At 55.2% G+C, this 26,382-nt stretch overlaps 1 protein-coding gene across 3 annotated transcripts in view; it reads right to left on the bottom strand.

The window, feature by feature from the left end:
• Positions 1 to 1,219: 1,219 nt before the first annotated feature.
• The window catches only part of FUBP3 (far upstream element binding protein 3), a 50,071-nt gene continuing 24,908 nt past the window's right edge, over positions 1,220 to 26,382 (bottom strand). For 2 of the 3 annotated variants that reach the window (XM_047699346.1, XM_047699344.1), the window contains exons 4-19: positions 25,481 to 25,530; positions 25,046 to 25,117; positions 23,488 to 23,545; positions 21,316 to 21,478; positions 20,027 to 20,125; positions 17,374 to 17,478; positions 16,009 to 16,111; positions 15,277 to 15,377; positions 12,814 to 12,955; positions 8,916 to 9,076; positions 8,069 to 8,142; positions 7,697 to 7,777; positions 7,427 to 7,503; positions 4,844 to 4,915; positions 3,493 to 3,620; positions 1,220 to 2,573 (exon numbers count right to left, since the gene is read on the bottom strand). In XM_047699346.1, coding sequence (XP_047555302.1) covers positions 2,565 to 2,573; positions 3,493 to 3,620; positions 4,844 to 4,915; positions 7,427 to 7,503; positions 7,697 to 7,777; positions 8,069 to 8,142; positions 8,916 to 9,076; positions 12,814 to 12,955; positions 15,277 to 15,377; positions 16,009 to 16,111; positions 17,374 to 17,478; positions 20,027 to 20,125; positions 21,316 to 21,478; positions 23,488 to 23,545; positions 25,046 to 25,117; positions 25,481 to 25,530 — 1,495 coding nt within the window. In that variant the 3' untranslated portion in view covers positions 1,220 to 2,564. The remainder of the gene's footprint in view (positions 2,574 to 3,492; positions 3,621 to 4,843; positions 4,916 to 7,426; positions 7,504 to 7,696; positions 7,778 to 8,068; positions 8,143 to 8,915; positions 9,077 to 12,813; positions 12,956 to 15,276; positions 15,378 to 16,008; positions 16,112 to 17,373; positions 17,479 to 20,026; positions 20,126 to 21,315; positions 21,479 to 23,487; positions 23,546 to 25,045; positions 25,118 to 25,480; positions 25,531 to 26,382) is intronic. The other variant, XM_047699347.1, reaches the window with a different exon arrangement.

The following is a 26,382-nucleotide window of genomic DNA, read 5'->3' as shown; positions in this document are numbered from 1 at the left end:
TGCTCGCCCCTCCTTCTTTCCAAGTGGCTTTTACTATTCAATTTCTCAACGTCAAACTCGATTCTCTGGAGGTGTAGTTAAAGATGCCACTGCTCCTTTTTGTCTTCCGGCTCTCAACAGGCCTCAGAACGGCGCAGATGGGCTGCTCTCCACACCCCTTTTCGGCCTCAAGGAGCCACAGATGCTTTTTTTCCCTTCCTCTTAGAGCGTGGGGTAGAAAAGAGAAAAGGGACCTGAACTGGAGACACACACACACTCACACACACCCACAGCCATAAGGAGGGCTCTGCACGGGATCCTCCCAGCACCGGGCGTCTAAGTGAGACAACACACATCAAGCTAGCAGCAAAGGCCGGGCATTTTCAAACGGGGAAGTCGGGAGCTGTGTTTGGAGCCGGTTGCTTCAACGGACCAGAAAGGAAGGAGGAAAAAAGAGGAGTCGAAGGCTCTTCCTTGATATCCTCCACAGAAGGGCCCCCACTGTCCCGCTGTGTCCTGAAACCCCTGGACCCTCCCTGAGTTACACCTCTGGGGGAGGAGGACCCTCCTTTTGTTTCCTTGATGGAAACACCAACAGCAAATGAGCACCTCAGCTGGCACTTGCCAGCCCTCCTGGCAACCCTGGGCCCCCCAGCGTGGCCCGGGGCCCAGAGTAAATGCCTCCTGGCGTGCCAGGAGGGAGCAGCCCAGGCAGCTGCAGCCAGAGAAGACTGTGGGAGGACGGCAGCGGCCCAGTGCGCCAGGCCAAGGCAGCCCTACCTTCTGCGCCAGGGAGAGGGTGTGTGTGTGTGTGTGTGTGTGTGTGTGTGTGTTGGGGGGGAGCGGGTGGAGGGAGGGGGCGAGCTGACTCAGTTATGGGAAGTGAGCTGATCCAGCTGCGGGAGCTGGTCACAACCTCCCTTAAATGAAGCTTCCAGCTCCGCTTCTCCTGACAGCGCCTCTGCGCGAGGACACTCGTTATTGACTTCTCAGTGTCACACCCACGTCAAGAGCGGCTTAGAGTGACAGGTAAGAGGGGCTGATGGTAATCAAGGCTCTGGAGTCAGACTGTCAAATTATGCAAAGCCATTAAAATAAAATTAGCTTAACGAAGTAGCTAGAAATCTAGATCGGGCTCCAAGTCGGGCTGGTAGAGTAAGAACCTTGGCTCGATTTTATTCGGGGGGCACGGGGGCAGAGGGAGGGGCCTGGGCGGAAAGGAAAGCAAACAGACTAAAAATACTTCGCCCACAAGACGGCTTGTGGAAATTTTATTATATAGAGTGTAAAATGAATTGTCAGTCAAATAAAAAGAACACTTTTTTTTTTTAAAACAACATGCATAACATTTTCCAATTGCCTTTTTTTAATAGTTAGACATTTCAAGCATTATAAGGAAAATAAGGAGAAAAACCCAGAAACTGTAACTTCGGTACATTTCAAACGGAATGTCCCTCAGGTCAATTAAAAATGCAAGAAAAAATAGCTTCGACTTCGTTTTTCTTTCCTTTAAAAATACATGTTATCTGTACAAGACGTACTACAGTAAACACCGGAAATCATATTATCCCTTTTATTAAATCAAAATTATTTAATTCATATGGTGGTTAATACTAGATTTATTTATTCATCTAGTTAATTTGACAAATATTAAGAAAATATTTAAAAGAAAAAAGGAAGAAACATCTTGGAATTAAACAACAGTTACTACATTTTCACGCGGTTTAACGTTCCACAGTGTTTGTTAAAAGTTATATCGAATTTCTTTTTAATATTAAAAATAACAGTATTTATATTTCTGAGAGAAGACAGAAAGGTTTTTCGTTTTGTTTTTAAAACAAGCTTGGAGGTCTTAGATACACAATTGCAACTGGTAATGGAGACACGAAAAAAAACGTATGCTAAACACACGGACACGTTTTTATATTACCCCTTTAGCACTCTAGAAATTATACAAACCCTATAAAATGCCCCCTCCCAATCCCTATTGGACAGCAATACAATTATCTGTCTCAATTCAGAATTCACATAATTAATTACAATACATAATAGTTCAGTTTTTTAAAAAAATGCAATAAAACCAGACAGCCAAGATAACGAGAAATTAGAAGTAAAACATTTAATGAATTTACACATTTAAGAATATTTAAATACTGTTTAAAAATTTTTTAAAGAATTTGTTACATACCACCTAAGACTTCCAAGCCACTTTCTGTTGCAACAGAAAAAAACTGTAAATAAAAAGACACACAACAAAACGGAACAGAACAAAACAGAAACACACCGTGTTGAAATGTCACTGCTCTGAGGCACGCGCTGGTGCCTGAATTTGCAGGTCTCACTCCAGAGAGAATCCCAGAGCTTACACATTTGAAATAACAAACAAAAATAATGAAACAAATTATCAGCAATTTTTAGTAACTAATTTTCCCGATTTTTAGAAAAATCCTGTTAATCTAAATATAGTGTTTCACAGAACAAAACAAAGGTTCTTCATCAAAAGGTTTGCAAATCTGAAAACCCCTGTTACAAATAGGTCTTCGCTCACACTGATTTCGGGGAGGAAAGAGCCGCAGGTCGCCGTCCTACTGCTCCTGCGGAAAGACGGGGACAGAAGTTAGTGAGGTCAGCTCCTATGACCTCGTCTCGGTCTGGGGCTCTGAAGGTTCAGGGGTTGGGGCACAGGTCCCCTCTGGCTCCTCAGGGGGCACGAACACATGGCCCGCGTCTGTGCGTCCTGGGATCCAGGACAAACAAACCCTGTCCTGCACAGGAGGCCCTGGGCAGCTCCCCAAGCCCAGGTACGGGGGGTGGGGCAGGGGAGCGCATCCCTCCCCTTGGCCACCCACCAGCCCCGACACCTGTCTCCACTGGGCCCAGGCACAGAGGGACCACTTTGGCAGTGAGATGACCAGCGAGCTTTGGGTCTAGGGCCTGTGGGAACCGGCATGCTGTCCATGAGGACCTGGCCAGCATCAGGTCACCCGGAGAGCACACCTGAGACACGCCTTAGGGCAGCCTTTGGCCATCCTCACTATGTTAGTAAGAAATCCGTTTTTGGCTTCTGCCTGGACAGAGCACTCCTGGCTTCCACACAGGGTGGAGATCTGGCGTTCTGCCCCGGCCTTCAGAGTGTCTGGACTCGCCCTCCTCCTGCTGCCCCTTGCCGCTGACTGGGGGACAGTCTGGCCACACCATTCTCTTTAAGAACAGTAGTGAGTGTGACTCACCACAGTCTCTACTGCAGTGCCGAGCCCCCCCAGAGTCATAAAGTCTGGTCATTTCGTGGACGGTGGGGGAAACTGAGGCCTAGAGAAACGGGAGCGCCCCTCAGCACCACAGTCTCAGGGCTCGGACATGAGGGAGGGGCAGGCACTTCCTCTCTCACGGGGCCCAACCTGCTGTCTCCAGGGCATGGAGCCTGAGCCATTCCTCCACAGCCCGGCCTTCCTGCCACAGGCCCGGGAGGAAGGGGGTTCGGGCTGGCCTGGAGGTGCCCGTGCCGCTACTGACCTGGCTGTGGGCCTGCGCCTGCCCTAACGTCTGCCCGTAGAAAGCGACCTGCTGCCTGTAATATTCTGCCCAGGCCACTGTGTAGTCCGGCGGGGAGCTGGCCTGAGGAGCGGCGCTGGCAGCGTGACCTGATTGACAAAGGAAAGCACGGAGGTTAGCGGGGGTGGCGACAAACTTGGGGAAGGCAAAGGGCGCTGTCAGCTGGGAGGGGTCCCGGGGCAGCTGGAACAAGGGCCGACGCAGTCTCCCTCTGGACGCTGGATGAGCCACCGGGACACCGTGCGGCCGGGCGCTGCCCAGGGGCACAGAGAGCTCTGAGCTGCCTGCTGCTTGGCCCTGCTCTGCCCCCAGACCTCACGGCTGGCTGTCGGTGCTTCCCGATCACCCTCGCGGCCCGTCTGCCTGCCCCACGGCTGCCAGAGACAGAGACAGACAGAGAGACAGAGAGAGACACACAGAGAAACAGCACAGACAGTCGGCCGGTGGTGGTGGGTGGAGGGGGAGACGAGCGGGAGGAAGAGGGAAAGGAGCGGGTCCCCGGCCTGGGTGCGGGGGTGCCCCTGCGCAGGCTCCAATCCCAGGACGGCTGGAAACACAGGCCCACGTGTGCCTGCGCGTCTGGATTTGGGAGGTCTGGGGGAGGCGGGGCATCTGGCGTCTCAGCAGGGGGCTCGGGACGGCGATGACCTCCCGGACCCCACCGAAGCCCCGGGGGTGATTCTCAGCGGGCGACCGCGGCCCTCGGCCTGGTTTTGCCCACCGGCCGCGCTCCACCCCGACTACACTCCCGCCCGGCACTCCCGGGGATTTAGGACTCATTTTGGCTGCCGTTACTCGATTCTTTTCTTCTCTTGTTAATAAGATGGGCTTAGTTCCCGGCACGGCTGAGAGCACGAGCTTACTCGAGCAGGGCAACTGGCGCCCGGGCACCGGCTCTGACGCAGGCTCCCTTCCTGTGGTCTCACCCTTTCTCTGGTCCCTGCCCTGAAGCGACCAACAAGAGCCGGGAGGCAGCGCGACGGCCACGGACCGGGATGCCTGCTGCTCTGAGGCCTGGCCCAGCGGCTGCAGAGGGGACGGCTGAGGACGGGACGGCTGAGGACGGGACAGCAGGCCCCAAGCTGTCCTCAGGCCCTTTGGCGTCCAGAAGGTGGGCGACTTCACCACGTTCCCTCTGACGGACACACAGGGGACGCAGGGAGACAAAAGCGGGGACTGAGACCAAGTCACACAGGGAAAACACTGAAGAAAAAAACAAAGGTGACAGGGAACCCCGGGCAAGGAGGCCCACAGACAGGCGTGGGGGCACGGGGCCTGGGGGTCTGCTTCGTCAGAAGGCCAGCTCACTCACTCTGCTTTTTGTAATAGTCTTCCCAGGCCTTGCTGTAGTCGGGCTGGCTGCTCTGCGGCTGGCTCTGCTGGCCTGTGTGGGGAACACAAAAGCCGTCAGGCCCCCGCCGGCTGAGGGCCGCGCCTTACTTAGCCCGGGCCCAGTCCCGCTGCCCCGGACGGAGGGCAGTGGCCAGGGAAACCGCGATGCCTGCAGGGGGCCTGGGAGGAGTGACTGAGGTCCCTGTGAAGAGGGGGTTGACAGGACAGCTAACCCCCAAGAGCAATGGGTCAGAACAGCCTCGACCCTTCAGATGGAGATTTGAGCTTGGGGAGCCCCCGAGGCCAGAGTGACAGAGTCTGAGGCTCCCTGAATCGCCCTCCAAACCGGACAAAGAATCCCAGTGGTGCTGACCGCACTCTGGTCACCCGGCCGGTCTTGCACAGACTAATGGTTTTCACTCCGGACAAGCCCAAGTGCAGGGAAAGCACGTGGGAAAACAGCTCAGAGACTGAGTCTGGCGACTGTGACAGAAGACGGGGCACACGCAGCAGAGGGGCCGAGTGCCACAACATGCAGCTGAGTCCAATTTAGCCTCATGCCTTTCCAGGGGAGGAGCAGATGGGGACAGGAGGTGTGTGGGGCTGTTCCTGGCGGGCGAGCCGGGATGCCTGCTCCGCCTGGCACTGGCAGCAAAGATCTTGCGGGGGGCGGGCGGAGTGGCAGCCGCCTGGCCCGGGCATGAAGGATTCATAAGCCCTGACCAGAGCAACAAGTCGGGACCTTCTTCCCCACCGAGGTCAGGGCTGGCTTGTGTGTTCCCTGCTTGGCCCCCCTTCTGTCCTGTCTTCTGTTAGAACCGCAGGTGGCAGCCAGCAGGCAGGACGCGCTGGTGACCGTGGTCACGGCAAAGTGTCTTCCCTGCTAAGTGATTTACTGCAGTCTGAGGAGGGGTGTGGGGTGACAGGAGTCTGTGTGTGGGGCTGGGAAAGGAAGTGAGGTGGGAGGAACGCACGGGGAGCAGCATCCCCTCCCCGTCCTGGTCCTCCCAGTAGGGCGTGAAGGGCCTCAGGACGATACTGGGCACAGAACATGGTGGTTGTGGAGGGTGTGGGAAAGCGGGCCGGTTCTTCCAAACGAGATTTCACTGACGGAAACCAGTTCTCACCGCCCCTAGAGACAAACAGCTCAGCACCGCGAGACGAAGGACGGGAAGAGGCAAGAACCCAGGCCCTGTGTTTTCTTTCACTCTGCCCTGTAGGCCACTGCCTGCGGCGGGGAGCGGAGCTGGGGTGCGGAACCGTGGCACAGGGGTCACTTCCCCTCAGGCAGGAGGACATGTCCCCTACCCACGCCCCCAGTCTAGGGCTTTCCCAGAGTCTCTGTCCCGGACAATGGAGCAAATGTAAAGTCCGCCCGGGGCAGCCGGGGGCCACCTCTTGTCTCGCAGGCCCTTTTCCATCAGAACAGGAAACGCAAACGGGCTCGGGAGCAAGTGAGTGCGGTGAGACGGGCCCGGGGACTCTGGCGGGGGCGGGGGGGGCGTGCAGGTGTTCACGGTGAAATTCTTTCTAATATTCTGCATGTTTGAGACATTTTGTTAAAAAGGGGGGGGGGGGAATGCAACCATACAATGTCAGAGCTCACGGTCACTCTGGAAATCGAACCCAAACCTTTCATTTCTTAGACACCAACTGGAGGCCAGAGGAGGGGAAGGTGTGTAAGGCCATACACGGCCTCGGCCTCTGGACTCCAGACCCCACAGGGTGCTCGTGCAGCTGGGACCCGGAGCAGGCACCCCGGGCAGGGCTTCCTCACAGCGGCGCTCTGCTCAAGGGGCAGCGGGCGGGGCCGGGACGCAGGCTCCGTCCCTTGCGAGCCAAGCAGCCACAAAGCGGAGTGGCGCTGCGAGGACCACGGGCAGCCGCGCGGAAGGACGCCCCCGACAGAATCACAGCCACAGGGCGAAGCACGGAAGGTAAGCAGCTTGGTTTGGTTTGGCTCTGAAGGCTGCGTGAGATCCAACTCCAGAAGGATTCCTGAAGCTTGTGTGGGGGCCCAGGGGCAGGCCGAGGGGACTGGACGCCGACAGGGACCTTCTCTAACGGTCAGCTGTCCCGCCAAGGTGTCCCTCCACTGAGCTAACTCTCCAGCTGTGTGCTTTCTGGAAAGTTCAGGAGACAGAAAGACCATCCCTTCTAAGGTAGTACTGGAGAGAAAAGGGGGAGATGGTCACCAACAGGCCCAAGCCGGGGTGGGGGCTGTCTGGGAAAGCAGTGAGGGGAGGGGCTGCAGGCTGGGCCAGGTCCAACCCATCTGTGGGCCCAAAGCTGACAGGAGCCCCTAGCTCTGAGAAGAACAGAGAAGATGGGAGAGAAAGGCTGGAGAGGGGGGCCAGGAGAGGGCCAACCTCCTCCCTTGCTCCGCTGGAGGCCCACCACAGGGCTGCTGGTGGCTCCCACTGCCCCAGGTGCTCCTGGCAGCTCCGGGGAGGGATGTGTGGGCGTACTGGCCAAGAGATGCAACTAGAGCGTTCCAGACACGTCAGCGCCCCCAGCCCTCCCATGTGGCGTGCGCAGTCCCACCTCCTCCCGGGTCACTTACTTGGGACCTGCTGTGTGGGCTGCTGCCACGCCTGGTAGGTGCTGCCCCATCCCTGGGTCAGAAAGGCCGGAGGACCACTACGGAGGACAAAAGAGTCACTCGTTCCAGAGCAGGCCACACCCCCGTCTCCTCAATTGGATCCACCTCCCGCCAGGCTATCCGTGATCTGGTGCTTCACGGCTCCCCCCCACCCCTGGGCAGTGGCCACGTGGCAGCCCTGGTTCCGAGAGTCCCGAGAGAACCACACGGAGGGAGTGAGAGGTCGCCTACCTCACAGGGGTACTGTGGGGGTTTCCGTTCACTTTAGCAGCAATGCTCGGGAAGCAGCCCGAGCTCCTTGGGGGAAACGTGCTGAAAGAAAGTGAAGAACAAATGAACACGGCAGGCCGAGGACCACCGGCGGGGGGGGGAGCAGCCGCTCGGGGATGCCCGTGCTGACAAGGCCCTCCACCCTGCGGGAAGGCCCTCACCCCTGGGACCGGCCAGTGGACTATGAACAGGCTAGAAGGGCCGGCCAAGGGAGGCAGAGGGAAGAGTCTTGCTCACACCTAGGCTCTTGGCTGGCCCTCCCCAGAAGTAGCTGGAGAGAGGACCTCTTGACGGAGTGAACTCTTCCCGCCGAGACCGACGTGAGAGACTTACTTCTGATGAGGTGCGGCAGGTGGCTGGCTGAAAGGGCTCTGTCCAAAGGCTCCGGGCGCTCCGAGACTGGTCCCCTGTCGAGGGCACACAGGTAGCTCTCACTTCCCGTTGGCTGCACCTCTGCCTTCTGCCCAGGCCCCTCCCACCCCCGGCAAACTACAGCTTTTGGGGACACAGAGTCAAGTGACATCCAGATATCCTCTGACACTCGCTAGCCTCGCTTCCCCACAGGGGCTTCACTTGCAGAAGTGGCTTCTGCCCCCTCGAGTGACCGAAACCACCACACAGCCCATACGAGCGCCGTCACAGGTGCCCTAGCGCGTCACCCTGGGGGTAGGGACCAACCTGCTTGACTCTCCCGTCAATTTAGGCTGGCCCATGGCTCTTTCTGCCATTCTACGTCCCCTTTGAGGTGAGCAGTGGCCAATCTGTCCTCCATCAACACTCCCTTTCTTTATCTGCTTTGAGGTGCCTGAAACTAAAGCCAGAGTCAATGAAAGCCGCCTGCAGGGCTGGCCGCCAGGGCGGTGCTGGGGGAAGGCTGCCGCCCCAGCTGCTCATCTAAGCCTGCAGGGGACCCGGCTCTGGGCCTGAGCTGCTGCGCTGCGGGGCCTCGGGGGCCTCGGTGAGTTCTGCCAGGGGGCTTCCTCCAGCGCGCCCGGGGCCTGGCCCTGGCATCCCTGGGCCCCAACCTTCCCCCTTGGCAACGTGGGAGGGGCCGCCCTCATGTGACATGCGGACCGGAAGGCACAGGAGGTACCAGGTTCTGGGGGGGAGCGGGTGCCTTGGACGTCCAGAAGAAAAGCCAGCTATCATTAAGCCGGGCAGGGAAGGACCTTGTACGTACGCCAACTTTCTCATCTATGAGCTGTCTGGCCACCTCGATCTGCTGAGGGACACCCCTGATGGTGAACATCCGCAGGCTGGGGTCAGTGCTGGGAGGGGGGTTCCGCTGCAGCTCCACGTGCGCGCCTGACTGCTGATTTATGCTTTTGATGCTCTCGCCCCCTGCAGACAGGTGGACACAAGACACAAGGGTAAGCGGCAGTTGGGGCGGACCCAGAGGCCTGGCGGTCCTCTGCCACTTAGGGGAGGAAAAGGTGTCCTCCGCACCCCGGCCCTCACCCGAGAGCAGACAGGTACCTTCAACAGACTCCGAAACCCCCGTTCTGACAAACACCAGGGCTCTCTCATTTGTAAAACCAGACTGAAGAGCGAGGAAGCTGGTTCTTCTCCCGGAGCCAGGCGGAGGCCAGACACTGCACGGCACCCATGCCAGGGCCTGGAGCCCAAGGGTGTGCACGCTGGAGCTGGGCTCTTGGAGGTTCACTGCAAACCCGCCTCTGCCGGGGGAACACACTCTGTCCTCAGCCCTGCGGCTCCCTCCCCGCCACCAGCGCAAACAGACGGGCCACGGGCTCCAACAATGGCCAGAGCCCACTCAGGCCTTCCGCGGCCCTTCTCAAGTCCCTGCCTCCTCTGGGGGGTGGAGCGGGGGAGGTCTAGACAGAGAGGCAGCCGAGGATGGGGGTCACAGAGGCCTGGGTGGAGCGGGGTAATGAAAATTTAGTTGGACCCTTTGAAAAACCTTTGAGAGTTCTAGTCTCTTAATGAGATTTGCGTAACAAAAGGTCCAGCAGTGTCACAATGGTTTGATTCTTCTTTTGAAATTTCACAGAATTTACAGATCGGTTCTGCTCAACTGGGGTGGTGGTAGTGGGCCAGAATACAAGGAAAACCCAGGAGCACGGAGTCTTGCAACATCAGAAAAAGACAGTCTGGAAAATCTGGTACAGGCGACCAGAGAACCCCAAATGATCAAAAGCAAAGACTACAGGCCAGTCTCTGTATCACTCCGCCCCGCCCAGAGTCAAAACCAACCTGAAATGACATTTGTCATTTCTGGGTAACACGTGCACAGTCCTTCCAGCCGCTGCTGGGCACCCATCACGCCCATCAAGCAAGTAGACAAGGAGGATCCTAAGAGCACGCCCGGCCTGTGTTGTGTCTTATCTCACCCTCTTGGGATGCTACAGGCCCAGAAAGCACAATCGGAGCCGGGGTCCTGTGGGCCTTCCCGAAGGCGGACACTGCGGGAAAGAAGCCCGGAGGAAACCAGGAAGCTGCTGGCCTTCGGGGAAAGCTCTGTTCAAACTGGCGCGTGCAGCGTGTCAGTTTAGCAGAGGATGGGTTTCAATTTAAAAGCAAATCAAAAACAACAGCGCGTCAGACCTTCCTTCAGGTTCCGCTACGGTTTAAGAGCAACCCTGCGTCCTCCACCTCAAGCACAGAGCACTGGCCAATGCAGAAAGTCACAGAAAAGCCTTCCAGCTGCTCGGTGGCCTCTGGGTCAGAGCGAGCCCCTCCCAGCCCTACAACTACCGCCCTCTGCTCCCGTGTCACAATTTCATCCTCTTGGCACCATGAAAAGGGAGCAGCTTTGCTCCTGGGCAAAGTGTTTCTGGGGCTTAAGGAAGGGCAAGAAGAAGGAACTGGAAACCTTCCTAGCGCTTGCAAACATCCAGTGCTTGCAGGAATCCTCCAGCCTCCCCCGGGCCCCTCGGGGTTCCAGAGGCAAGAACACAAAAGGGCGCGCATGTGGAGCCCGCCTCCCGTGGGCACTTGGAGCAGCCGTGCATGCCCGAGGCCCGAGAGCAGGGCAGCATGATAATCGGGGGAAGAGGCAGCAAAAAACTGCGCGGGGCCGGAAGGAGTTCATTTAAGTTCATCTTCCTTCAAAATGAGGTCACCAGCTTGGCACATGGTGGCTGTCTACAGGCTCATTCAGCAGCCTGTCCATTCTTCCACCTGATGGGGGGCAGAAGCAACCCACCAGTGGCCCCCCAGCTGGACGTGAAATCGTAAAGCAATTAATCAAACCTGCTAAAAGGCCTGCTTGACAAGAGCAGGGCTGGTCGCTCTATCTGTCGCCGCTGCTGTATTTATCATGGAAATCCAGCAGGGGCCCGGGGAGGCACAGCGTCTGTCCATGGACTAGAGCTGGGGAGGGGGAGCACAGCCTGCCTGCCTGCCTGCGGCTCCCCCTCCCGTCTCCCTCACCACGCGCCTTAAGAGGGTGCACCCCCCCACGCCCAGCCCCTGTGTGTGTGTGGGGGGGGGGGGGGACGGTGGAAAAAGACCCTGGCTGACAAACTTCGGGCCTCCGAGGCCGCAGTCAGAACGCCAGGTCACACACAGATCAGTCACTGCTCCATGCTGCCATCACTCTCCTGTGGGAGTCGATCAGGATGACTTTGTCGAGGACAAACCATAAGGGGCGTCCTGCCCACACCCCGATTTCCCTGACTACCAGGAACAGTCGCAGTGAAGACAGCAAGGCCGCACCAGGCCACTGAGTCAACTCTCCTTGACAAAATGGTCCTCAGAAGGCGCAGAATCCTAGCTCTGCTTCTCAACCCACAGGCACCAACTGGGTCCGAATCTCCCCGCAGCCACGCTGATGGTCTGGGTGGCGGATCTGAGTCACCACAGCATCTGGGCAGCTGACAGCACCCCTGAGCCCTGATCAGCATGTACACCCCGCCAGGACATGAAAACAAACCCACATTGTTCCTACCGCCTCCGAGAGATGAACGATCTAGAAGACGACACCGAGACAGAGATACACGTTTCAAAGGAACATACTACACACGCCGACAATGGCAGGGCAAAATGCAGACTCCAGAAGGTGAATGAGAGGGGCAGGAGGCCCCCTGTGCTGGCCCGGGAGAGCGTGCTAAGGCAGCCTCAGCTCTCCGTCGAGTATGTTCCCAAACCCAAACCACCGTCTGTGGGACATCAGCTCCCTCCCATAGGTCAGAGAGGTCTGGTGGTGGCAGAAATGGGAGATACTCTGGGAGGGGGCGGGGTGGGGGGGGCTGGAGGGAGTCAGTGGTGGGGGAGGCCTGTATTTACTTCCTCCACATGTTGTCAAACAAACATGCACGAAGGCAGACACAAAGGCCTCAGCCTGTGTTGCTGGGGGTGGGGGGGCCCCAGAGAGCCCACGGGGAGGCCAGCCCACTGCGGAGAAGGCTGCTTGGCAGCCTGGAAATCTGCCTGCTCTCCCCTGGCTCACAGTGAAGGACGGCTAGGGGCCACATCAGCCACTAACAAGGGTTCCTGACCTAATGTTCCCTACAAAGCCTAGAAACGACGAGTCAATCAGTATTTATTTCCCTCCACAGGGTGTCTGTTACTCACAGTAAATGTGCTCAAAAGATAAACGCTATTTTCATATGTGTCAATATGGACCAAATACCCAAATCCAGTCAGGACAAAAAGTGACATGCTTGTCAGAGGGCCATCTTCGCTTGAGCTGTTACCTTAACTGTTTCTCTGAGCTCCCAGGAGGCATGTTAATCGTTAATCAGTCGATGGACAAACACCCAGAGGCCCCTCACACTGGGCAGGGTGCCTTTGCGGCAACCCACGCAGCTTCACCGGGAGCTTCACATACTCGATGGAGAGCTTCACCGGGGTGGGGGGGGGTCTCACTTCTGGTCTGTTCGGACTCGATAACCGACAGTCCCCTCTGCGCATGCTGGCAGGAAGACCGTAGGGACCAGCAGGTTCCCTACGGAAGGCAGCTGGAGTTGCAGGCTGGGCACCTGCAGTTAGGCGCCGCCAACAGACCTGACTTCACACTCCGGAGGTACTGCAGGGGCCCCGTCTGCACGGGGGGAGGGGGGAGGAAGGTAGGGCAGAGGGAGGGGGACCACGAAACCCCAGCAGCGGCCCCTCACCTTTGCCTATGACGAGGCCGCACTTGTCTGCTGGGACCGTGTAGGTTATCTCCTGGATGCCACCAGGGGCTCCCAAGCTCCAGTCGCCACGGCCACGGCCTCGTCCTCTGGCCACCGCGAGGCCTCCGAAGCCATCTCTCTCCTGGGAAGGAAGCAGAGCTCAAGTGACGATTTCTGCCACTGCCATGGGACTGCTCTTCAGCCCAGGCAGGAGGTGCAGTGACAGGATGTAATCAGTGCCACACGCTGGAACCTTAGCACCTCTCCCCATGCCAGCCTCGGAGGCGCTCTTTCAAGCCAGAATTAGCACAAACCCCAGGCGCAGTCAGGAGGACAGGCGCAGACGAACCCATGCTTATACCAGCGGCCCCGCCAGACTCGACCAAAGCAGGCAGTCGGCACAAACTCCTGTGTCTGGAGCCCGGGCCCCACTGTCCAGGTATTGGGCATTGCTTTTCTCCTCCATGCTGATACCCTTTCCCAGTGGCTAATGCCCGCTGGGCCTACCAGAAACCGGGCGTTAGATGCGAAAGAGCCTCGGGCATCTCAAAGGGACACCCGACTTAGGCCTCCAGCCCTCCCATCTGCAGACACTGCTGAGGGCAGTCGGGGCACCTCGCAAGCCAACCAGCGGAAAGGATAAAAGGCTTTTTAAGAAAGTCGGTTGTCCCATTCTCCCCAAATTGGGGGGCAACAAACCAGGTGTGTGGGGCCAGCGTTTGGGGGTGGAGCAGCCTGCGACATGCTCACACCGGCCCCCCGCAGAGAGCACAACCCCCGGCCAGCACCTAACAGGAGGTTCCCTTCATTCAGGGTCAGCAATCTCATGGGAGGTCTTTGTCCCGAGTCACCCTGGAGCGGCAGCATTCATGGTCTTTTTTAGATGCTGAGGGCAAACCTGGTCCAGCCCAGAGCCCCTTCACGGAAGGGAGAAGCCGAGCCGATGCTCAACACAAGTGGACAATGTTCGGCAAAGCCCACCCATGCCGATGGAGAGTAAACCGAGCCCCCCCCCCCCCCCCCCCGAATCTAAACCCGCAGAGAGGCTTGGAGTACTTCTTCCCCCGCACTCGGCTCTTCTGAGACACAAATCATGAGTAAACGAGGCAATTCTAGGGATTTACGTGAAAAAGCCTGCACACGCGCGTGCACACACAGCCGACCTCCCGGCCTGCGGCAGAATGTCAGAGGGGAGGCTGTCTCCCAGGCACCCCTGCAGCTCTGGGTCTGTCGCTTCTTCCTGCTGCAGATGATGCTGGGCACACTCAGGCACTCTCTTCCGAACTTGTCGCATCCCAAGAACTGCCCAGGACTCTGGCAGCAGCCCAAGCCCCGCTCTGGGATCTGCCGATTAGGGAAGTCCGTGGTGGGGGCTGTCACGCTGTTAAGTTCAACACGGACACTCGGCAACTTGGGGGCTCGCATGGGTGTCACTGCACGCCCTCCACCCTCTGGTTTGTGGCTCACAGCTCGGCCTAGAGAGGCTCAGAAGCTTGTCCCAGCTCACACAGCTCACGGCAGAGGGGTTACAGTTTCTAATCCCGTGCTTCTCCTTGGCTCCAGGTGTTTTTAAACCTTCCCTCAGTTCAGCACACCTGGGAGACCTGCCGACCCAGCGTGAGGCCCAGGGGTTCCTGGAGCACTGAATAGCAGGGGCGCCAGCAGAGATGCTAACAGCATCACAAGCTTGCTCTAGTGCCCCAAGATGCACACGGAATCCACTGCGTGAAGATGGCTTTAAGACTGTGGAGGAGGAGCACCCCGGTGGCTCAGTGGGCTAAGCCTCTGCCTCAGGTCATGGTCTCAGGATCCTGGGATCGAGCCCCGCATCAGGCTCTCTGCTCAGCTGGGAGCCTGCTTCCCCCACTCTGTCTGTCTGCTGCTCTGCCTACTTCTGATCTCTCTCTGTCAAATAAATAAGATCTAAAAAAAAAAAAAAAAAAAGACTCTGGAGGAGCCTGAAGTGTTTTCTGAGGCTAAGAGTTTATTTATTTATTTAGTAGACTCCATGCCCTGCATGGAGCCCAATTCGGAGTTTGAATTCCCGACCCCGAGACCAAGATCTGAACTTCGATCTAGAGTCGAGCACTGAGCTGACTGAGAGCCCCCGGAGCCCTGGAGTTGACTTAACGCAGTTCCACGCGAAAGGCACTCGATGGTCTGACCCATGGTGACCCGCACTGCACTTCTCCTAATGGTGTAGTTAGGAGCTTCCTGTGTCAAGAAAACCCAGACCCTGGGATAACAAAGGAAGGAGACCAAGAAGCTAGTAACAAAATACAGGAAGGCAGGAAACAGCAGGTGTAGAGAAGCCGCCGGCCATGTCCCCGGAGGCGGGTGACTGAAAAGACCGCTGTGTTCCAGAAAGGTGACTGGAGAGAGCTCTACGGCACTGCCCCAAGACCCCTGTGGCACTTCCTGCTTTTGTTGGTGACGCAGCGGAAACCCAGAGAGCCAACCCACCTGGGCTGTGAGGATAAGCTCGTTGATGACGTGCGCCGCGTGCTGACACCGATCTGGAGGTCCCATGACTTGCGCGGCTCTCTCTGGACTGATACCATCGTCTGCGGGACAAAGCGAGAGGCGGCGTAAGGAAAAGCCCAACTTCAGCTGGAAACAAAGGTCACCTGACCTGCGATCAGTATTCCCACCAGAGGCACGGAGGAGCACGTGAGGCTCCATCTTTTTGCATGACTCATGTCAACACTTGCCTCTTAGGTAATTACAGGCATTAAAAAAAGTTATTACAGAAACGCTAAACAATAAAGCAAAAGAAGGCAGACATGAGTGATGGCCGTGTTGCCAAACATGAACCTATCACACAGTTTTCCAACTTTAGAGGAATGAGGAAAATTAAGACAATGTCAATAATTTTGCTCATGAAGGTAAATCTACAAAATTTTAAAAACCGTCCTTTATGCTAAGACGTTAGTCCTTTTTTTAAATGGTTTTATCTTTAAAGAGTGAAGTCAAAATAACAGTTTTGGTTTTTTTTTTTTTTTTGAGTCTTTTCTGAACAAAATTAAAAGCTGGAAATGCTATGAGGGCCCAGAGGAGAAAGCTAGATTGGTAATTTGGTGATAGTACTGGTGGGAGGGGGAGTGGGGGACACACACATGAGCTAGTTACAAAGTCCTTGTGTTGCTTTATGATTCTTCAGAGCACTAAGGAGTTTTGACAGTCATGGAAACCAACCTGGCTTGAACTGAATCCTCACCCCGGCATCATTCTGAATCTTTTTGATCATTTCCCCATTTCTTCCTATTACAATCCCAACAGCAAACCTGGGCACAGACACCTGAGCACAGGGAAACAAAACCTGATCAGAGCTGTCTGCAAATCTGTTATTTCTTAGAGGATACACTGAAAAAGACAAACCCAAAACACAGACTTGATTTTCATTACAAGTGCCTTCCTGGAAATATGATCTAGCGTATCTTCCCCTCTTTGGAAAACTATCGTAATGAGGATTGCATTCCTACCTATTAAATATATAACGCATCTCAGATTTGATCACGATAGCTATAAAATGAAGAATAATAAACTTTTTGCAGAAAAGGTTGAAAGTGGCAAGCTTATTTCCCAACTCCACAGCGGAATAAATATTTAACATAAATATACTATGTACACTGATTATACTGGTGGTCCCTAAAAGTGTATTTTTATCCCCCCTTCATTCTTCTATTGTGCTAAAATATACAGAACATAATCTTCATCATTTTAGCCATTTGTAAGAATACGGTTCAGTGGCATGAAATATACTCACAACATTGTGTAACCAGCACTGGTCTCTATACCCCCAAAACCTTTTCCTCACCACCCCGCCACCCCCCAAAATTCTGTAGCCATTAGAGAGAGACTCTTTCCATCAGCCCTGGTCACCTCTGCGCAACGTTCTGTCTCGAAGAACTTGCCCGTTCCGGGCACCACGGCGGGGTGGAATCCCCCGTACCCGGCTTACTTTACTAAGCACGATACTCACAAGCCCTATCCAAGGTGAAGCGTCACCGCGGCGCTCCACTGCGAGGGAAAGCTTTCTGGAGCACCTGGGTGGCTCAGCTGGTTAAGTGGCCGACTCTCAGGTTGTGAGATCGAGCCGTGCATTGGGCTCTGTGCTCAGCAGGAAACCTGCTTGAGATTCTCTCCCTCTGCCCCTCCCTGCCCCTGCACACATATTCTCTCTCTCATAAATGAATCTTTAAAAGTTTCTTAAGAAGTAAAGGAAAGCTTTTCATCCCATTCCACCTCATCAATTAAGTTGGGCTTCCAGGTCTGCTACGCTCACAATGCAGAGCACCGAAAAAGCCCGGCCTCTGGTCTCGACCTGGGCAGCAGCAACAGCCTTGAGGCAAAGCTCATAACCAGGACGACGGCCTCATTCCCTGAAAGGCGTGCAGCTGGCTCCCTTCCCTCCCCTTCTCGCTGGCTGCCACTCTCTCTCCGTCCTTCCTCACACCCACCCTGGCTTTGAAGATGAACCAAAGCCCACTCAGTCAAGGTTAAAGAGCTAACCAAAGTGCGGCCTGTCTGCCCGGGAACTAGCCCGCAGGACAGGCATACCTCTATGCTGCCTCCTCCCGCGCGGGCACCGAAGTCCCCTCGGACACCTCGGAAGTCAGCCTGGTCCTTTTCTCGGATGATCTCCAATACCATTTCTCTTGCTTGCTGTGTAAACACAGAGGACAGGCATTATGGGAACCAAACGCCTAAGAAAAGCCATGACACCGGGTGAAATTTCCACACCACAGCCTGCTACGTCAGACTCACAGACCCAGAAGGCGCTTAGCTGGGGCCCAGCTCACTTCCTGCGTTCCAACATGGGACACGGGTGGGCTTCTGGGGAGGGTCACAGAGATTGAGTCCTAGGTGACATGTTCTTTACGTTGCCCAAGGCATCCACACAGGGCCCGGCCGGCTTTAAACCACCGTCAGATCGGCATATGTGCGCTGGGTCAGAGCCTGATGACTGTGGCCTGAGGCATCTGGCACACCGTTTCTTTCTGAGAGCTCTGTGGACAGGTTCCACCCCACAGGAGCCCCGGGGAGGTAAAGGGAAAATGCCAGCCCAGGGGGCCTGAAAATAACTTCCAGCTCCCAGAGATCAAATACCCCGATTACCAACTGGCAAGACTACCTCCCGGGCCTGACGCTCTCAGAGGCACACTCAGCGTCCTCTGCCCCCAAATGCACTTGTTGGCCCACCCTCCCCACACCGGTCCCAGCCGCACAGGAATCTGCACTAAACGTTAGGTGTACATAACAACTCAAGGTCATGGGCACCCAGACTGCATCTTGGTTCTGGAAAAACCAAACCAAACCAAAAAAACTCCAAAACAGCAAATGAAGTCTTCAGACATTTGGAGAAACTGGAGTAGGACTGACTGTAAGAGAATGTTAGGCGACTTACTATCATTTTCTTAGTCCTGGTTACAGAAATTAGTTCTAATTCCTAGGAGACACATACAAGATCCAGGGGCAGACGGTCATGACGCCTGCCACTTACTTAGAAATGGTATGGTCAAGCAGAAGTAAGTGCCACAAGCATGGCAAAATGACAGGGTGAAGGTACGTACGTATGTGTTCACTGCTCTACCCTTTCAACTTGTCTGTATGTTTCAAGTTTTTCATAATAAAAAGTCGAGGAGAGAAAACAAACGACCAACAATTTATCCTAAACACAGCGAACGGCTTTTCCCAAATAAAAAATGTAGAATACACGTAGTTTTAAAATAAAAAAAAAAACTAAAAACCTTTGGTTGTTAAGATTTTCCTGCAAGTCACGGGAATGTCAAGGAAATACACTCTTCGCTCTAGCGTTCCTTTCATAAAAGAATGAAGGTTCCACCATGGAAGACGAGCAGGGAGCCCCCCTGTACACACTCAGGGAGGTTAGAAGCCCTGGGGGGCAAGGCACCCGGGGGACCCTGGCCTGCTGGAGGGGAGTTAAGGGCGTACCCCCACCTGGAGCTTAAGGAAAGAGGCTGGTTTCACCACGGGCCCTCAATCCTGCTTTAAAACCAGGATTTTACGTCTGTGTCTGGACCAGAAGAACTACCAGTGACACCAGCTTGAGTCAAGCCAGAGAAGAGCAGTAAGCGCTGGGGGAAATGAACAGATGAAGGGGATCAGGAGGTACAAACTTGCATTTATACAAGAAAGAAGCCACGCAGCTGAGAAGTGCAGCACAGGGGATAGAGTCACTAATACTTTAATAAGTGCACAGTGACGGAGGGTAAGCGCGCTTACGGGGAGCCGCTCCGTAACAGAATTTCCCCATGTGTTGAGTCACTATGTTGCACCCCTGAAATGGACATAATATCGTGTGTCGATTACAATAAAAATGCACGCAGACACCAATGCGCACCCACATGAACACATCCATTCGTAAGTAAGGCATCGTGGGAGGGGAGGAATCAGGGGCATGTTTTGCCGGAGACTGGTAACCTTGGCTGGCTCAAAGCCCCAGAGCTCCCACAGAGAAACAGCTGCGGCTGACTAGCTCGCCGAGGTGCATCACCCTGGAGCTCCGCTAAATGCAGCAAAGGCACAGCACGCTGCAGCGGGCAGGAAAAGAACAGTCGTAGTTGGGAAGACACGTCCCACACCCGCAGCCCACGCGCATTCCTGCTGACAGTGAGAGTCGGAGGGTGGACCTGCCCCAGATGGTCTAGGACGAAGCCCCTCACTGCTTTCAGAAACGGGCTCTCTCCTCTGTGGCCGGGTGGTCGGGGCACAGGATGCTCGCTCCGAGGGCATACGTATGCCTGGGGGCTGCTCACCTCCCCCACCGGAGCTGGAGGTCTTGCAAGAGGGGCCAAGAGAGAAGCAGCGAGCAAGAGCGAAGAGAGCCTGCAGCTGAGGTGCCCAGAGCCCAGAGACGGGAGACCGCGTCTCATCAGGGCAACAAAATGTGCGCCGGCCACGACCGTTGCTGCCATCCTCACGTGGCTCTTAGGCTCTCAAAATACGGCCGGTGTAAACGAGGAACTCCATCCTCGTTGGCTCCGAATTCATTTAATGAACACCTGGGGCTAGTGGCTTGGCTGAATGCAGGACATCCCTACAGCCCTTCCATCACACCCGGTTTGGGACAACAGCTCCCCTTAAACAAAGGGACACCCACTTTCACAACTTCCTGAGTGACACGCGAGCCCCCCCACCCCCATTGCGACCCCCCACGCAGGACCTGCTCCATCCGTGGTCCCTCCCCTACCTGTACTTTGAACGGGTCTCCCGTGATGCGGAGAGGCTTGTCTGCTCCCGTAGGCAACGGGCCATCCTGGATCATGACCATTTTCACACCTGTCCGCTCCTGTGGGGCAACACGCCAGGACGGCCGTGAGGAGGAGCACACGCACGTGCCGCAAGCACGGGGCAGGGCCCCGTCCACCATCAGCCCCGTCCCTCCGACCACAGGATGCTGCCCTGGGAGGACGTCGGCGCGCAGGCCATGCTGGACAGCTGCCAGGTGTGCAACACGGAAAACCGTTTCCCAAAACTCTCCTCCCTTCCCGGTCTCCAGAATAGTGCAACTGGATCAGTTTTTCTGAGGTGCCAGGCAGTGACGGCTTCTCATTAGGGCCCGAGCACAGCTCTGAGACAGAAGGGCTCCCGCTGCCCTATTTCACTGATGGGGCGGGCCCCACAGCAGGTGCCCAAGGTCCCAGAGCTGAGGCAGGAAGGAGCAAACAGTGGATTCTGGATTCCAGGACCTTAGTGCCGGCACCAGAGCGCCCACCAGGCTGAGGGCTGGGCGGGGAGTGCATGCACCGGGCTGCCCACGAGCCCCGACCTGCAACCTCAAAAGCCCAGGAGGGGAAATAAACGTTTGTACACAGCTCATTTGGCTGCAAAATGAACCTGAACTCTCGGAAGCGTATGTGTAGCCCCTCTCACGGGGGGTGACTGTCACTGCGTCTGGCTAGACCAACAGGAGTCTGGTTACGGGGTGTGCCCCGGAACTTGCCAGGGTGTTCCATCCTGAACACGTCTGGCCCCCATGTCTCACACGAGGGATTTTGGAACAGCAGCAGCTAAGGCTCGGGGAGCATTTACTCAGTCACGGGCTCTGTGCCAAGGGTCTGAGGTAAAGACAAAGTCACGAGTTACCACTTCCGCTTCGTGACAGCAGTGAGGCCAACAAGGACTCCGAGCCCTTGACAAATACAAACACGTATTTAAGATCCCACAGCTAGTGAGAGGGCGTACGGCTGGCTAGGAGCCTCAGCTCTGGAAAGTCCACACGGGACTTTCACCTGAGACGCTGTCACCTGGTGGTAAACAGCCCCCACAGAGCGTCACTGCCCCAGTGAGGGCATCACACTGGCCGTCGCACCTGCCCACGGTGCCTGTTCATAAGCACCCGTCCGAAGGAGGATCTGTGGCACCTTGGAAGCAGAGGCGTGCATGGCCTGCCCAGCGGGGGTAGTCCGAGGTAGGACCAGCCCTCCCCACCGCCCGAGCCCCAGGAGGCCCGCCGGGAGCCGCTCAAGCCTCACGCACCTGCAACTGCTTGATCGTCTCCCCTCCTTTGCCGATGACCAGACCCACTTTGGACGCAGGGATAAGAATTTCCTGGATCGTGCTATTGCCGTCTATGTCGTTGTGAAAGCCAGGGCCGTTCCGACAGCGGTCCACAATCTGCCCCAGGAGCCGTTTGGCTTGTCTTTGGGAGGGAAAAGAATCACAAGAGAAGGAGCATTAAATGAAGGTGCTGGGCGCCCACGGGAGAGCAACAGCACGGGGGGAAGACCACGAAGGAATCAAGGCAGCCCTCCATCCAGCTCCAGCTCCTGCCCCCACAACCCGGGAGGTCTCTGCCATCTGCCACGCTACCGGGCTGGAATTTAAAAGCAACACACACCACACACCAGCATTCCAACACAGCCCTGTCCGGCCTGCCCTCTGCCTGTGAGGGGGTCCGGCAGTCCCGGCACCAACACGTCTCGTCTCCCACCACAAGCCTCAGCCACTCCCGCGGCGGCGACCACCTCTGATCCCCCTGCCTCTCTCTCTGGTCCTCAGTCTGGCACAATGCTTCCCACAGAGGAGACACTCAAGAGACATTGGTTAAATACAGGCAGGAGAGAGCAACGAGAGAGATGGGAAGAAAGAAAGCGAGGGTTAGTAGTCACCATCTGAATTCCCAGACTCCCAATCTCTTCTCCCTGACCAACCTGCTCTCTGGCTTTTGAGCTCAGGCTAGGAGCGCCGGAGCGGGGAGGAGAGGCCGGGACCCAGTGCAGCCGCAGAGCCCCAGATGCGGGATCTGTGCCTGTCCGCTTGGATTCTCGGGCCCCGGCTTCCCCTGTGATGCTGTCTGGTGCCGGGGGACTCGGAGGCAGGAGAGGGAGACCGCAGGGTCGACACAGCACACCCGGCCCAGCTGTCCAGGCCACCTGTCAAGGCGATTGCCTTTTCAGCACCAGAAGCTCCCCTGGCTGGTTTGTTCTTTAAATCACCATATATGATCTAGTTTTTGGTTCCTCTGCTAGGGAGGAATTCAGCTACTATGCAGCACAGGAAGAAGATGAAACTGTTTCTTCCTAAAGTTACAGTGCTGTTGCCCCGACTGCCTGGGTAGAGAAGTGGAAGCCGGAATGGTTAAAAGAGGAGCGGAAAGAAGAGAAAGGGAGGAAACGGATGTTGCCTTTTGTTGTCTTGAGCCTCTCTGCGTACAGAATCGGCCTGGCCCGTCTTCTCAGCGACACCAGCTTTTTAATATTTTGCTTGTGTACTAAATTAACCTGTGTTGGAAGAAAGATGCCTGGACCCCGGCAAAACCATCCCGCTTGCCCTATAATGCACACCTGCCGGCGGTATTTGTTCTGGTTCACTGCTTGCAATGTTGCGGCAGAACAAGAGAATTTAAACTCATCTGGACTCCGGGAGAAATGGAAATGGTAAAACAGCCCTATCTACTGAGGCAGGCATAATCTTAGCACCCCTGTCCCCAAATGCAACGCTACTCAGTCGATTGAAAAAGGAGAGCGAGCAGACTCTTAAGTTAGTACCTCCCCGTTCCCCCGGGAGGTGTGCAGACTGCCGAGGCCTGTCTCTGACATGAGGCTCTGAGCACGGGTGTCCCACGGTCGGAAAGCAATGCCAGCTGTAAGGTGGTGACAACGTCACCTGCTCAACGTCAAGACACCCTCTGGCCGGTCTGTGCAGCCCCCTGAGAGGAGCAAGGGCCACGAAGAGTCAACTCATTTGGTTCACAAATGTCAGAAGGGCAGTGGGATCAGCCCCGGGCAAAGGACCTGGTGCCAGGATTCTCAACGGTTCACCCAGTGACAGGCTCACGACGGCAGACCTGCTCAGGGAAAGGAGGTGTTACCGAGGAAGAAGGAAGCAGATGAGAGTGTTCAGACGGGGCCAGTGTACACTCTTTAAAGAACCTGGTGTACGGAGTGGATGTTATGGCGGCTGCCAGAAATTCTGTAGCGTTTGGGGGGAAAAAAAGAAAAACCACAGTGATACCTTATGTGTTTTAAGTAACAGAAAACTCCCCTGGCGTGGCAACCTCCCAGATCCTTCTCCACAGAAGCACCTGCTGCTGTGGCCAGGCTGCGGCGCGGCTCCACAGCGCTCAGTAACAATCTGGCCCTTCCACGTCTCCCCATGTGGGGAAGGAGGAAGAAGAGTGACAGGAAGAAGTAAATAAAATAAACTTACTCAATACTTTCTGGGGTTCCGGTAAGTACACAGGGTCTCTCTGGAATCCCAGAACTCTCTATAAGAAGAATCAAGAAGATGAGGTGTGTTGGTGGGCACCAGGCAACCGTGCACCCGTGCCTCTGTGTACAGACTCTCTCTGGCCTGGTCCCTACACCGGCCCCACAGAAGCCCGGGCCCCAGGAAGAGACAGTTGGCTTCTGCTTGTGGAGCGGATGGTAGGCTGCTGGCTCCGCCCTAGATTCCCAAAGTAGAAACAAGTTCTGCAGGGGGAGCGGGCGGGATGCCGCGGAGCCCTGACAGCGGGTCCTAGCGGGCTCAGCTTCCTTTCTGACCCAGCTGTGTGCCGGGGAGTGCCTGAGTCGCGTCACCCGCTCGTCCTCAGTTTCTCCGCCTGCAGAGTGGGTTATGGTCACCTGTTTGCACACCAGTGAGCAATTTAATGGTAGACCCACACCAGGCCTGGTACCAGGTAGTGTGTGAATTTCCTGAGAGAGCAGGGACGTCTATGTGGAAATAGTTCCGGGCCATTTGACGAGAGAGGAAAAGCTTGCTTTCCGACACCACACAACGCTTTCCTGTGTTCTTAAAAAACCTGCCTCTTAAAATTCTTAACTCCATAAATAAATAAATAAATAAATAAATAAACTAATAACAGTTACTGCCTTGGAAACATGGTAACATGTATCTTTTAAACAGACAAATGCTTCTCTAGTCAACAGTCCTCCACACCCCCTCATCCGCTATGGAAAGAGACCAAATTCAAACGAGTTGCTCAAACTATTAATAATGTTAAGAATGCTTCTTGGGGCGCCTGGGTGGCTCAGTGGGTTAAAGCCTCTGCCTTCAGCTCAGGTCATGATCCCAGGGTCCTGGGATCGAGTCCCACATTGGGCTCTCTGCTCAGCAAGGAACCTGCTTCCCCCCGCCCCCTGCCCCACTGCCTCTCTGCCTATTTGTGATCTCTGTCAAATAAATAAATAAAATCTTAAAAAAAAAAAAAAAAAGCTTCTTTTCCTCAATCTGTCTCTCTCCGTAACGCATAGGCCAAACAGCCCCAGCTGGGAAAGGTCCTGAACTGTGTTTCACGCGGGCTAATTTAGCCAGAACCCCCAGCTGGCCTTGGCCTCTTTCCACAATGGGGGGTGGAGGGATAGGGGTAGGTTCTGATCCAGGGGAGCCAGTAAGCAGTCCCTAGGAGTGACCCCAAAGCCACAGCTCTCCTCTGGGCCCCACCGTCTGGCATAACCTCCTGGTACAGAAAACTGCGGTCCTAGAGCAGCCGGTGTCTGGCCGGGGCCATGCAGAGCCACAGAACTACGGAGGGCCTCCTCCAGAGGCCAGATGGGTGGGTGGCCCTGTCTCCAGGCCCGCTTTTGCCCTGGTTTTTCTGGTTCTCATCTGGAAGTCCAGCTCTAAAAGCACAAGGAGAACGGCAACCGCATATACTTACTCAGGTCCCTAAACTTCTAAGCAACGAGCAAAGGTAACGAATCTGGAAAGTCTGGCAAAACACGGATTTCTACCAAACTGAGATCTATGAAGAAAGAAGCCTTACCTGAGGCAATCTGAATTTTGCAACCAGATTCTGCTTGAATCCGTGAAATCTGCTCACCTCCCCTGCCGATAACTGAAACAAACGGAAGAGGGTCAGAACAGCCTCCGCTCCATGTTCAACCACGCGTGAATGACTTAATTAACTCAGCAAACATTTACACTTGGCCCGCGGCACTGCAAATCACGGTGGCCTCGGCGAGCCACGGAAATCCTATGGGAAACACAGCGGACAGGTACAGGGTATTCGAGCTGAAGTGAGGAGAGAGGTAGGGTGGGGAGAGAGACTGGCTAGGGCTCGTGGCTCTCTATCTCTCAGCCTGGAGAGAGACCTGCAGCCCTTCAGGGCTCTGGGGGACAGAGTGTGCAAAGCCTTCTACCACAGTGACGGTCACACCGAAAGATTAATCAGGGCAAAGTAGATAATGTGGATACTTACTAAATCCAACCATCTTATCAGGCACTTTGAATTCTTCTGTTATTACTGCCCTAAAAACAAAGAACATTTTGGAAAAACATAAAAAGAATTTCATGGCCATTTCAGGTTCCCCACATTTCCCATATTGGCAATGCCAGAAGACAAGAGACTTAAAACAAATCATGCCAATAAGTCCCCAGCCCTCCGGAAAGAGTGTCATCTCATGGGACCTCTGGTTAATCACTTCTGGAAAAGATCCCGGTCTCCTCTCTCACCGTGAAAGAGGGAGAAACCTCTGATTTTTTATTAAACCATCAATTCTAGTAACAACTCTCTTTCTTCTCACTATTGCCTAACACTTTAAAAGATTCTTTGGGGTCTGTGAAGTTAGCTTAGACTTCTCTGCCAGTCTCCTGAAAACACAGATAGCAATGCTGAATTTCTCTTCAACATTCCTGGTTTCCCCATCTTTTTATTGCTTTCTGGCCTCCCTCTAACTGATCTGTCGCTTTGGGTGAGATGCTCCAAATGGAACCCAGTATCCAGCAGAGGCCTAATCAGTGTTGACCAGGACAAAATAATCACCGTACTCTGCAAGGTACTTCCGTTCAACGCTACTCCATCCATTATGTGTCAGGTTTTTTGTTTTTGTGTGTGTGTGTGTGTTTTAAAACAATGGCTGCACTGGTTCTTTCAAACAAACCTTCAAATTTGCCAGAGAGTGTATTGTGGACAATACCCAATTTGCCCAAAGCCCCAGAAAGCAATTAAATCTAAACATTTACCTTAGGAGGAAGCTAATTTCAAGTAGTTTAAAAAGAAAAAAGGGTAAGCATTTTTAAACATCTCTCACACAGCTGGATTTTTACCCATCACGAAAAGAATCGAATCCAGCCCATGTTTTTAGGGAAAGCGTGGCACGC

Source organism: Lutra lutra, chromosome 13, assembly GCF_902655055.1.
Source record: "Lutra lutra chromosome 13, mLutLut1.2, whole genome shotgun sequence".
In the NCBI taxonomy this organism is placed as follows: Eukaryota; Metazoa; Chordata; class Mammalia; order Carnivora; family Mustelidae; genus Lutra; species Lutra lutra.
This window is presented reverse-complemented; position numbering and strand designations above follow the sequence as displayed.